Source organism: Cryptomeria japonica, chromosome 3 (assembly GCF_030272615.1).
Source record: "Cryptomeria japonica chromosome 3, Sugi_1.0, whole genome shotgun sequence".
Classification (NCBI taxonomy): Eukaryota; Viridiplantae; Streptophyta; class Pinopsida; order Cupressales; family Cupressaceae; genus Cryptomeria; species Cryptomeria japonica.
This window is the reverse complement of record NC_081407.1, coordinates 249,749,510-249,763,828: the sequence shown is the minus strand read 5'-3', so window position 1 is coordinate 249,763,828 and position 14,319 is coordinate 249,749,510. Positions and strand designations below refer to the sequence as shown.

The window sequence follows — 14,319 nt, the reverse complement described above, 5'->3', positions numbered from 1 at the left end:
TGTAAGGCAATTTTGGATCATATAATGTCACAATGTGTTTGATTACATATTACTAGTGGTTTTGAGCACATTTTTAGCTTTAAATTTTAATAGAATTAATAACAAGATCATAACTAGTAACAAAGTATGCTTCTAGTTGATCTATCTTGACACTTTGGACAATCGTCACTTTATTAATGTGTCCAACACTACACATTTTTAGCTTTAAATTTTAATAGAATTAATAACAAGATCATAACTAGTAACAAAGTATGCTTCTAGTTGATCGATCTTGACACTTTGGACACTCGTCACTTTATTAATATGTCCAACACTAGAATCAATTGGAGACTTTCCTTTTTGTGTATCTTTACTTTTGAATAGATTTTTATTATAAGAAATTTAAGTTAACTACTTGCTACCTTAAGTGCAAAGACAAATTTGTCTTTTGATAAGTTTCTTGCATCATAATTAATAAAATCCAAGTACAATTGATAAGTTTTCTTTGTCTTGACTACAAGCTATTCTTGAAGTGTTCTAAATTTCACTAGGTTGCTTGAAGGCAGTTATAAAATAACTAATTGAGTGACACTATCAAATATATTAGTTAATTTACATCTAACATATTCAAAGTAGCATATTCAATAGAAAATATAAAATATCATAATTTAACATACAATAGAAAATATCTCATACTTATATAAAAAACACAAATTTATTTTTGTAATGACACATTATAATTTTTGACAATTATAATTATCGTTTCATCAACTATGTAATATTAGGTCCCCATGTGGTGCTTAGATTTTGGCTAGCAACCACTACTTAATTTTTTAAGTAGCAAAATTAATAATAATATTTTTTGCAGATAAAATTTGGAAAAAAACTAGAGATAAATAAATAAGAGGAAATTTATTTTGTGGAGCCATGTGTTTGTGGAGCCATGTGTCATTCTTCCCAATATGAGTTGCATCCTTTTTGTTTTCAAAACTTATTTTCAATTGCTTCACTAAAATAGAGAAAAAAACCAATTTATCTTTTTTCTGGTAGTTAAAAAATTGCTTAAATTTAAGCAAAACTTGGGGACATGCAGTTATTTTCAATCATTTTTTTCAAAACTTATTTTCGATTGGTCCACTAAAATAAAATTTAAGCAAAAAAAAAATTGCACTTAAGTAGTCCACTAGGACACATGATTATTAATTGAACATTTTTTCAAACATTTGATTTTTATAAATCAAATATACACTCTCAAGTAAAAATAATAACCAATTGAAATACTTGTTTACCACTTCTAATCAATCAAATTCTAATAGTTTTTCCTACATCTCAAACTTCATAACTTCTATACCCTACACAATTATTAAAAAAATATTTTTTTGTTAAAAACCAATTATCTGACTATAATAAACTTTCAAACTATTAGATAAGAAATCTATTTTATTGAAATTACTCCAACCCAACACTTACATTTCTACTTTTTTTAATATTTAATATTGTGGTAAGTAAAGTAGAACTAAAATTCAAATAACTTAACTTCTAATTTGCAAGCTACAATTTTTTTTGATTGCGGGAACATGTGATGCAAGGTTTTTGGTTTTGATTGTGTGAGTTTTTTTTCTTTCGCATCAAAGCATCAAAGGAATGATTTGGTCTCAAGTAAAAACAATAACCAATTGAAATGTAAGAATGATCCAGTCTCAAATAAAAACAATAATTGATTGAAATGCTTGTTTACCACTTCTAATCAATCAAACTCTAGTAGATTTTCCCACATCTCAAACTTCATAACTTCTATACACTACATATTTTTTTATAATTTTTATTTTTGTCAAAAACCAATTATTTCTTTATAATAGACTTTGAAACTATTAAATAAGAAATCCATTTTATTGAAATTACTCCAACCCAACACTTACATTTCTACATTTTTTTAAATATTTAATATTGTGGTAAGTAAAGAAGAACTAAAATTCAAATAACTTAACTTCTAATTTGTAAGCTACAATTTTTTTTTGATTGTGGGAACATGTGATTATTAATTTAACATTTTCTCAAACATTTAATTCTTAGAATTCAATTATGCATTGGAGACATATGGTTTCCACAATTTGTAAATTTGTGCAAGGTTTTTGGTTTTGATTGTGTGAGTTTTTTTCGGTCTCAAGTAAAAACAATAACCAATTGAAATGTAAGAATGATCCAGTCTCAAATAAAAACAATAATAGATTGAAATGCTTGTTTACCACTTCTAATCAATCAAACTCTAGTAGATTTTCCCACATCTCAAACTGCATAACTTCTATACACTACACATTTTTTTATAAAGATTTTCCCACATCTCAAACTGCATAACTTCTATACACTACACATTTTTTTATAAAGATTTTCCCACATCTCAAACTGCATAACTTCTATACACTACACATTTTTTTATAATTTTTATTTTTATCAAAAACCAATTATTTCTTTATAATAGACTTTGAAACTATTAAATTTTTGAAACTATTAAATAAGAAATCTATTTTATTTTCTTATTTTTTTAATATTATAGTAAGTTAAATAGAACTAAAATTCAAAACAACATAACTTCTAAGTTACAATCGATAAAACTCAGTCAAAGAAGGCTGCATTCTAACTTGCAAGCTACAATTTTTTGATCGATGAAACTCAATTTTAGGAAATTGCAGCTGTATGTAACTTCTAAGCTACAGCTTTTCCCCAGACATGAATAAACATTTGTTAAGGAGGATCGCAGGGAACTTTCTGCTGGATTGAACATACAATCATTTTGTAAAATGGACAACTAAGAGTGACAACATTCAAGGCCCTTATTGAGGTGAATACAATATAATATACGAGAGAAAACTTAACGCGTAAGGAATGAATAGGCTCAAGTAGGCTAGGTCAAATGAGCAGAGAAGCCGTCAAGATAAAAACAAAGGTCTAAAGAGAAAATGGCGGGAATGAATACATACATTCATTGATTCACAGCACTGAACCAAGTTGGTCAAAGCCGTTCTGTCACGCATGCAACACGTGGAAGTTAATCATAAATCACAAACTTTTTTTTAATTAAAACTCCAAACCTCAAAAATGACAGTGACGCCAACGGTCAAAATAAAAATTATTGGCCGTTTGACCCAGTAAACTGGTAAAAGAAAAAAAATGAGCGAAAAACCCACAAATTTGTACTGCTTTTCACATTAAAGAGACTTGACATGTGATGTGCCGTCCCAAAGACTCCTATGACACCTTCCTTTATAGTTTAATACAGTAATTGGTATATATATTAGGTATATACACGTCTGGCTTCGCTGCTTTAACATTATTGCTTTCAATCGATCCCCAGATTATTTTTGGGTGCTGGCACTGATTCTAGAAGCGAAGAGAAAGACACCCTTTAAGCAAAAAAGGAGACCCATTAAGAAAAAAACAACACCCATTCCCTGCTAAAAGCCAGATATGCAATAGATGTACTAGGTATATATACACTGTGTATACGTCTGACGTGGTATATATTCGTTGAGTATATGTTTATCTGTGTTTGTATATGATAGAAAATGGTATATTGGTATGTGCTTTGATTTAATGAGCTGGGCATTGGAGGCATAAAAGTGGAGAGGCGATGAGTTATCTGTACAGCACATGGCCTTTGAGAATGTGGGGTCTGGTCTTGTGTCAATAGTTGAGGCAAAGAGAGCTAGTTGCACTATTGCAGGATCCGATCCTTGTAGCAGGAGAAGAGGTTTTGTCCATGATCAGCTCCCGAAGGAGATGAAGGAGATGAAGATCAGAGATGATAAGGCAGAGAATGGTGATAAGGTGTGTGTTTTGGTTCAAAAGTTGGGTTTCTTCTCTGGAGGGCAGGGGAGGAGATATGGGCTCTAAAAATCTGGTTTTTATTTTTCTGTTTGTAGGAAATAGCACCATCTGTTGTGCAAGGGAATGGTACAGAAGCAGGTCACATAATTTCTACAACTATTGGTGGCAGAGATGGGCAGCCTAAGCAGGTAGGCGCAGTTTCCTCGATTCATGTGTGGTTATGAAAACAGAAGATAGAATTTGTCGGTGGTGAATTTTATTTTTCGTTATTTTTTCTGGGTTGTATTTGCAGACCATCAGTTACATGGCAGAGCGAGTTGTGGGTACTGGGTCTTTTGGAATTGTGTTTCAGGTGAGTTTCCTAGCCTTATCTTGATTACATATGTTATAGGTTAATGCCTGTTCATTATTTCTGCTATTCATGAAATGGCGTAGGCTGAAGTTAATAACCTTTTGAGGTTTGGGTTGGTGGGGATTTGAGGGTAGGGCTAGTTTAAGTCATTGAATCGTAGATCTGTAGTGAAGTCGTACTGGTTGGAGGCTAAATGTTACCCCTTTTTGGTTTGGGGATGTTTGCGTTAGGTCAATACCTGTAAATTTTACCTAGGCAAACCTGTAGTGAATTTTATGGAAGGTTTTACATTTTCTTCTTGTTTTGGGATTATGGGTTTCGAAGTCAACAATGGAAAAATTGATGTCCGGAGGATCTGTAGTGAATCTGTTGTATGTATAGTGCAGAGATTATATATTCTTGTTTTGGGCATACGGGCAATTAAGATTTTAACTGGTGAAATCAGTGTCTGGTAGATATGCAGTGAAGTTGATACTTATAGCCTTATCTTTTTGGTTCGGGAATGTGGGGATGATCCTAAAATCAACGTGTGGCAGGTTTGTGGCGTTAGTTATTTTATTTGCAGGTTTAAGTTTTTATCTCTTTGATGTAGAGATGTGGGAATTTAAGGGTCTATCTGGTTTAATCAATGTCTGTGAGATGCTATCCCTTTTTTATGATGTGGTAATACAAAGTATTCCTGGTAAAACAATTGTCTGGCAGATCTGTAGTGAAGTTATTCTGGTTTCATGCTAATGTACATCTTGCTGATTTAGGGACGTGGTCTTTTTAAGGTTTCGTTTTGGAAAATTATTTCCTGATAGGGTTGTGATCAAATTATCGTGCTTAAAGGCTAAAGTTTGCATCACTTTAGTCTGGGGGTCTTTGGGGGTTTAATATATTTTCAGGTAAAAGCAGTGCATGGCAGATTAGTAGTGATGTTAATGTCGTTGCAGTCTACAGGTGTATCTTTTTTAGGTTGGGAACGAGATCAGGTCATTTATTGGAAAACAATGGCCTAGAACATCTGTAGTAAAGTAATTCCAGTTGCAGTCTAACGGCTATATCTCTTTGATCTACAAATATGGTGCTTTATGGTATAACCCATGTCATACAAATCTGTACTGAATTTATTTTGGTTGTTCAGGCTAAATGTCTCGAGACAGGGGAGACCGTTGCCATTAAGAAAGTCTTGCAAGACAAACGATACAAGAACCGGGAGTTGCAGATAATGCGTTTCCTGGACCACCCAAATGTAATATCATTGAAGCATTGTTTCTTTTCCACCACCGACAATGATCAATTGTATCTAAATTTGGTGCTGGAGTATGTGCCGGAGACTGTTTATCGTGTTGGAAAGCATTATAGTAGGATGAACCAGAGGATGCCTCTCATATATACAAAGTTATATACATATCAGGTGGGGAAAGATATTTTGAATCTATGTTTACATTATCTAGTCTATTGTTCTGGGAATCATTTTTACAAGATGTCCTGTGGTTTCAGATTTGTAGGTCATTAGCCTACATCCATGGACTTGGGATAAGTCATAGAGATATAAAGCCCCAAAATCTTCTGGTATTTCTCTTCCACCATTATCTGATTTTGAAATGATTTATTGGATGGTATGAGGTATTATTTGTAGAGGTTGTCAACACAAATGATATGCATGTTTCTAGAAATGATTTTTTTTTTTGTGTATTCTTAAAATATTTTAGTTCATACTTCTTATGCACTGTGTGTCTGGGATTTACTGCTTGGTTGGACAGGTGAATCCACACACTCATCAAGTTAAGCTCTGTGACTTTGGAAGTGCCAAAATTCTAGTAAGTATATTTAGATATGTAAGAAATAATCTGAATAATAATGTTAATGATTTTCTGAGGTTGCTGAAAGTTATTTGTTTTAGGAGTTCTTGGTTGAGTCTAACTGTATCCTTAGACTATAGTTCTTATTATCCTGTCTGCAATTAGTTTCACAAAAAAATTAATCTCGGATTTTTATGAGGTCAAACTTTTTAGTATTCTTCTTTCCTGGCTCAATTATTTGTGTGCACATCTGGTTTCCAATTGTTTTTGGTTATGCTCCCATCATAAGTGCTGGCAAAAATATACCAAGGCAAAATTGCTCTTATGTTATCTCTATTCAGTGAAAAGGAGGTACCAAAACACACGAGATTGATTATGACTTATATCCGTTTATATCTGAAGTCTACTAAATTGGAGATATGATTTCTTGTGGTCATTGTTTATGATGTCTATTGGCTAACTGTTTAGTGCCTTCGTATGATGTTGCCAAATGCTATACTGATTGGTTCTGTGTTGCTTCAATTGGTTAAGGTGCCCATGTAAGAGTAGGGTGCTTGACAATAAGCTGCAAGTTCATCAAATTTCCTTGCAATTTCGAGGATTAGATTTTTGGTGCAGTAAGTGTCAGTTCTCAAGTGAAACATGTCCAAAGAAATCTTGAGATCACTGAGACTATGCTAGCATAGATGTCATGTGTATTCTAGTATATAGACCAAGTGTATAACTAGATGTTCATTTAATATTCAAACTAGATTGTTAAATCAAAAGTTCAAACTTCTCCAAGTGAGACCTAGTTTCTTATTTCATTATCACCTGTCACAGATATGTGTGACATCTACACCAAACTGAGTTTTACACTGCAACTATACTATAAACAAATGCAAAAACTAACATACTACCTAATGTTATTGTTTTGAAAGTTGAAATTCAAATACCAATTTTGCTTCATCTAATTACCTTGTGACACAGCACTCCAGTGCTGCATATCCTGTGCTGAGCAATTCTATCACACATCGCATATTTGTATTTGGTAGCTGGCATCTAAGGTATTCCCCCGATGCATAACATTTAGCTGCCCCAGTGGGCCTAACTGCTGCTTATTTCAAACAATTGGGGAATTTTGATTTTAATTAAAATATTTTAGTAATACTCAGTGAGGACTTCTCATTCTTTTATCCTTGGCTATGTACCACCTTTTTTTCAGTCATTGTTACAAACCTGATTAAGAATGCATTGTTGAAACTTATTTCAGTGTTTTGGTACTCTAGGTCCTAGGAATATTACTTTCTAATTTTTTCAAGTAGTTAAGTTGAAAGCAGTTTTCCTCATTTGTTAAACATCATCTTTTTCTCAGTCATTGTTATAAATCTGATCGAGTTAAGATTGCGTTCTTGAAAGTGATTTCAGGTCCTAGGAATATTACCATTCTAATTCTTTTTCAAGTACTTCACTTGATAGCAGTTTTCCTCATTTGTTAATAACTTACGTGGAGGGTTTTCCTGTCTTTGCCAATATACTCCTTTTTTCCCCTTTTGTTTTGTGCAAAGTCGTTATTTTTGTGTCTCTGACCTTTAGTTTTAGACATCTCTATTTTAATTTTTGGTACAAAACAGATGCTATACTAATGACTTCCTCTTTAGTGAAAAGATGCATTTCTATAGTTCAATACACATTTAGAAAGTTCCAGAGAAAATTCACAAAATTATTTCCAAACCAATTCTTGTGCAATATGTTGATCCATATGAGTATTTAGTCTCAAGGTATTTTTCAATACGATGCTTGATGACCTTGTAAGTTTTAAACCTTATTCACTGTAATAAAGTGAAGTGACTGCTTCGGGAGCTTTATTGAAAACCAGAATGGTTGTAATTTCTCTAGTCTCTACATTGAATTAATGAATCCAGTTCTTCAAGATTGTAGGTTTGCCATTCTGTTTCAAACAGTAGTATAAGACTTGCAAATTCTTAAGATGGATACCTGTTTTAACCTGATAATATAGATATGGAATATGTGGCTAAGAGCCCAGATTGAACCTTTAGTAGCTGATTCTAATTTTTTCTATAAGATTCAGTTTTGGCATTCTTAATCTTATAGAGTAAGAGCATGCACAGTTGATTTTTGATGTAACCTGCTGCCCTCTCTGTTAACCCAGTTATGTGTGGTTTTAAATTTATGTAGAACATGATCATGGTACTATGTATTTGGTATACAAGTCTGTTCTTGGCTGCCTACGTGTTACATGTATAGTTCCTACATTCATCTATTTTATAAACAATCCTTGATGAAAATGGTTTTATCTTTGACAGGTCAAGGGCGAACCTAATATATCCTATATTTGTTCACGGTATTATCGAGCTCCCGAGCTCATTTTTGGTGCCACAGAGTACACAACTGCCATTGACATGTGGTCAGCAGGTTGTGTCCTTGCGGAACTTCTGTTGGGTCAGGTTAGTGATTGAGGTCTTTTATCCATAGATGTTTTAGAAAGACAAAATGCTTGCAAGATTGGAACACAGTTTGTGGCAGGTATATTATATCTTTTGTTTCTTGAATGATGTACAGCCGTTGTTTCCTGGCGAGAGTTCAGTGGACCAACTTGTAGAGATTATCAAGGTGAATAAAATAATTTTATATCAGATCTTTATCACACAGTATACCACTATTTATTGAAGAAATTGTATTGCCCATTGATATTTAAGTGAACGAAAGATCACTCATTTTCTTGCTGCCTCAGGTCCTTGGAACTCCAACCCGTGAGGAAATCAAGTGTATGAATCCTAATTACACAGAATTCAAGTTTCCCCATATAAAGGCTCATCCATGGCACAAGGTTAGTATTATAAGCTTCTATGGAAGTCTAAATGGTATCTATGTGGAACTTTGGAATTGGGATCATGGGACTTAATGTGTTGTCCTTTGCAGGTTTTCCATAAGCGCATGCCACTAGAGGCTGTTGATCTGGTCTCAAGGCTGCTTCAATACTCACCAAATCTTCGATGTACTGCAGTAAGTAACTGTGCCAAAGCAGGGACACTTAAAGATTTGGGATACTAGCTAATGCATATGATGCTAGTAGTTTGTTTGGCTGAAAAACTTTGTACTCTATATTTCCAATTTACATGATATCTTTTTCAGAACTTTTGATATTTGATTACTCTAATCATGTGATGAATTTTAAATGCAGCTTGAAGCTTGCATCCATCCATTTTTTGATGAGCTTCGTGATCCTAATATCCGTCTGCCTAATGGCCGTCCTGTACCTGCACTTTTTGACTTCAAGCCAGAGGGTACCAACATAACCTCTTTTTTATTTTTCTTATGACTCTGCATCTGATTAGGAGGCATACCCCAAAAGCTGATTTTCCTGTCTACTTTACTTTTCTGGTAATGGTCACTGGTCCTGGCTATTCATCCTTCTTATGTTTGTGTATGGTTTGTTTTGCAGAATTGAGGGGGGCGACCCCGGAACTCCTCCAGAAGTTGATTCCAGAGCATGCAAGGAGGCATTGCCTGCAACTTGGGCTTAGCCTCTAGGTTTTGCTCTCTTTTTGGAGTCCTGGTATCTTTTTTGCACTTTAAGGAGCCTAAAAATATTTGATGGCTAGACATGATATGTTCATGGGTTGTGGTTCAAAAGATAAGGGGATAGTGAGGAAAAATGTTGGAAGCACTGTGGTCATGTTTCCTTGTGGTGTTGTACCCAAAAATTGCAGCTTTGTTTTGCTGATCATTCTTACTTGGGCGCTAAATCATGCAAAGAATGCAGCCCTGTTGTATTAAGTTATCTGAAAACTGATATTTTAAGTCAAATTTATCAAGGTTCATAGAAGGAGAGCTAGTATGTATACAAGATGATATGCAGGCTACAGGTGAAGTTATGTAGACTGACTATTTTTGGGATGGTGATGATTCAACCATGCGGGTGGTCTATGACAGTACATATTTAGGTTGGGAAACTTGTCCATAGGACTTCAAGATTCACTCCCATAAGGTTGTTTGAATATCCATGATTTGTTGAGGACAACTGTTAGTCTATGCAAGGATTTCGGAAGGAACTGAAGGCCCAAGTATACTGATGCAGTCTATGAACTTTGAATAGTGGAAACAATTTAACTGGAACACAGGAGTTTTTTCAATGAAAAGTATATGTGAGATGCTTCATTTCTTGTTTTATTTATTTTTTATATTAAAGTCAGAATTCAAAATACAACTTCGTTACTTGCCTTGCTCAATTGATATGTATTCTTATTTTATAGTCTTTCAGATTGGTTGGGACTCGTTATCTTATTGAAGTTTATTCCTTCTCTATTTTGGAGAATGGGTACGTAGAATTAGGCTCAATTTACTCAATTAATTAATTGTTTTTTAGTCATCCAATTATAGCACATGAATATTTTGTAAAGGGCTTTTGGTATCTACATATGCTGTTACACACACTGGAGTCAGAAATGCACATCATGGACATGCGTGGTTTTATGGTTTTCTGTTTTCGTTCCTGGAAAATCTGTATGATGTATATCGGCTTTAGTCTATCAAAAATTAAAGTAGGTAGTTGCATTAAGAATGTTTAATATAATTTTAACTATAACACTGAAAGCAGTTATTCTTCAAAATGTAAATGTAATTATGTTGCCCCATTATTAAGTTAGTACAACAAATTTATATTGTATTCTATTATGAATTGTTTCACCTAATAGTCTGAACGGGGTTTATGAATCAAGTAGACAATTGTTGGGCCAGGTAAGAAAGGCGATTCCTAATCAACGGCAGTGACAAAGTGGAAGATGATATGGTGATGTCATGCTTCGAGTGGCTGATGTGGCACCTGCAGTGGGACCATATTGTAACCACTGTTTGGTCTGTTTGCATAACAGATTTTGCAGGTTCTATAATGAATGGAATCAAAGAACTTCCCTCGCTCCGATTTGCAGGATAAGTGTGAGGAGTCCCAAGAGTTTGTAAAATACGAAATTATGGAGCAACAGTTAAACAAGTTTCAGTTCCAATATTATGGAAGGTAACCTGATTTTATCTTCTTGTGGATGCAAGACTTTGACTTATTAATTGCTTGGTTCTAATTTCTATGTTATGGAATTTGATAATAAATTGTCTGATTGTAACTGCTATGTTGTGGAATTTGATTAATCAATTGCCTGATTCTAATTGATAGGGTAAGGAATCTGATTAGTTAATTGCCTGATTCTAACTGCTATGGCTGTGTTTTTCTTCTGAATATCTTGACCATAAATTTTGTATTTGGTTTCCTGTTGCAAAGAGGGATTTTTGTTCGGTGTTTGCAATTTTGTTTCCCAGGGCTAGAATCGAATGTGCCTGAAATGTGACAACATGAGCAATGTTATGGTATGTGAAAGTGATTGTCTTGATGGGAAAATTATGGTTGTTTTTTACTCCTGAATTTTCTACATGTCATTTTGCCAAAAGGGTTCAAGCTTTCTAGTGCTTTAATTTGATAGATATGAACAAGTAAAAGACTAATAGAAGTTACCGAAGATTCGATAGTTCTATTTGCCTCAATTTGGCTTATCAGGGTATGGTGAAGAGAAAAACCTCTTTATTTGAATAGAGTAAGGTTAAGGAAACGAGTCGACCAAAATTGCAGTAGAAATGGAGTCTTTGACCTTGTAAAAATCTTGTATAATGATCAAGAATGTTGAACAACTTTGGTCAAGAATACTTGTGTAATTTATTCATGCATTGGAATGTATTTAAACAAAGAATTCCAACAATATGTGTTCATCAAAGTTGTTAATTTTAGAGCAATTAGGTGTTAATTTAATCAATTTGAATATAATCAGACTATTTGTTAATTTTAAAGCACTTAGGTGTTAATTTAATCAATTTGAATATAATCAGACTATGTATAAACAATGACAGTAATAAAACACAAGAAACAAGAACAGTAACAGCAATAAACACAAGACACCAATACCATGGACCAATATCCTGGGAAAACCTCCCTCTTGGAGGTGAAAACCCCAACCTCGAACTATAAGATGTATCATATCAATGGTGGGCAATTACAATATAACAGACTTATCTCTGATAGCTGTTCTAACAAGAAGTTGTCATGATGATAGATGATGCAGCCCTAATTAGTAGATGACCAAAAGGAGTGAAACAGCAGAAGGTGCCTTCAACAGCTTGAATCAGAATCTTGACAATTTCACTTGCTAAGCCCTTGGGGTTCGCCAAAGTGTAGACCAACAGATTCGCTAAGGATAGTAGAGTAGATCGCTTAACATAGAGGATCTGAGATGGGAAGAGTAGATCGCTATTATGCAATGTTGTGAATTGTATTTAACTTCATCTTGAAGAAGTTATGTATATATGCTTCTTTTGGTGGGAATTTCCCTAGGTTGGCTTGCAACAATTTATTTTTTATATTAATATTTGCCATGTTAGACTTTAGGTCCAATCCAATGCCTTAGCACGTTACATTTTGGGCCCAAACCTTTTACATATTGGATTGCCTTTCCCATGCCACATTTGGGTCTAGCCCAATAAATAGTTACATTGAAATAATACATGTATATGTGATTTATATAATTTGAACTTGGCTAATATTTTCAACACTCCTCTTTAGCTAAGGAGGATAACTGCCACATGTCATGATCCATTCATGACTTTTACCTTGCATTGCCCACAAGAGTGAATGTACAAGCTTCATAGAGTATACTTGAAGTAAAACTCATAAATATCATGAATTCATTTCATGATGACCATCTTACATTGCTCGCAGAGGATGGTCCCACCTTGCATTGCTCGTAGAGGGTGGAAGAGGTTTTTACACCTCAGCCTTCTCTTGGAGAATGATACACTGTCAACTTGCATTGCCTGCAGAGGGTGGAAGATGCAAACTAAATTGCATCACTAAGCTTGAGACTCCCTCTCAATCAATGCTGAGTTCTCCACCATTCCAAGCTTCTCTTTGAAGTACTCAAACTTCACCTGAGCTAGAGGCTTGGTGAGAACATCAGAAACTTGTTCATTGGTGTTGATATATTTCAGCTGGATAGCACAATATAATGATAATGAGTTTCTACATGTTTTGACTTGTCATGAAACACTGGATTGTTAGACATTTTAATACAACTCTGGTTATCACAATAAATAACAATGGATTCCTATGGTTGTCCAAACAATCCAACAAGAAGCTTGTGAAGCCAAACTGCTTCTTTAGTTGCCACAATTGAGGCAATATATTCAGCTTCTGCAGTACTTAGTGCAACTGAGGACTGTTTCCTAATGGCCCAAGAGATTATAGCGGAAACCAAGCTGAAACAGATTCTTGAAGTGCTTTTCCTGTCAGTAACACTTCCAGCCCAATCAAAATCAGAGTAGCCTTCCAAGTTGATTGCTGAGTTGATTGAGTACTTTAGTCCACGGCCAATAGTTCTTCGCAAATACCTCAGGATGTGCTTGGCTGCCACCAAGTGAACATGCTTTGGCTGGTTCATGAATTGGTTAAGTGCACTCACTGCATAACATATATCTGGTCTAGTGTTGACTAGATACATCAAGAATCCAATCAGCTGCCTGTACTCTCAGGGATCTGCAAAATCAGAGTTAGTTGCAGAAATACTCAACTTCTTCAAGTTAGTTTCCATAGGAGTAGACACAGGTTTACAATCCATCATACCAAATCTTTTCAATATATCAACAGTATATTTTTCTTGACTTAGAATAATTTCATTAGGTCTTTGCCACACTTCTAACCCTAGAAAGTAATGCATAAGACCTAAATCCTTCATTTCAAATTCAGTAGCTAATTCTTTCTTACGCCTAATGATCATACTGTCTTTACCAGTTAGAAATAAATCATCAACATATAAAACCAGAATTAACATTTCATCATTAAATACTTTAAAGTAAATGTTAGGATGAACATCATTTTTAGAAAATCCTAGACTAACTAGACACTTATCAATTCTTTCATAACAAGCTCTACGAGCTTGCTTGAGGTCGTAGATATCTTTCTTTAATCTGCATATATTTCTCTATTATGAATCTCATAACCTATAGGTTGTTCAATATAGACTTCTTCCTTAATAACACCATTAAGTAATACAGTCTTTACATCCATTTGATGTAATTTCCAACCTTTGGCTGCAACAATAGCTATAATAGTTCTAATAGAAGTATATCTAGCAACATGAGCAATTGTTTCTTCATAATCTATGCTTTTCTTTTGAGAAAAACCACGAGCTACAAGCCTAGCTTTATATTTCTTTATACTACCATCAACATCATGTTTAATTTTAAACAACCATTTAGAAGAAACAACAGACTTACCTTTAGGTCTAGGCACAACATCCCAGACATCATTCTTGATGATGGATTGATACTCTTCGTCCA

At 34.2% G+C, this 14,319-nt stretch overlaps 1 protein-coding gene across 1 annotated transcript; it reads left to right on the top strand.

Moving 5' to 3' along the window:
- Positions 1–3,289: 3,289 nt before the first annotated feature.
- Positions 3,290–10,161, top strand: LOC131037211 (shaggy-related protein kinase epsilon). Its single transcript, XM_057969279.2, has 12 exons — positions 3,290–3,804; positions 3,900–3,992; positions 4,097–4,156; positions 5,283–5,555; positions 5,642–5,713; positions 5,905–5,961; positions 8,250–8,390; positions 8,506–8,556; positions 8,678–8,773; positions 8,866–8,949; positions 9,128–9,230; positions 9,389–10,161. Exons 1-12 carry the CDS (start codon positions 3,628–3,630, stop codon positions 9,475–9,477), a joined length of 1,296 nt encoding a protein of 431 aa, XP_057825262.1. The 5' UTR covers positions 3,290–3,627; the 3' UTR covers positions 9,478–10,161.
- Positions 10,162–14,319: the final 4,158 nt, after the last annotated feature.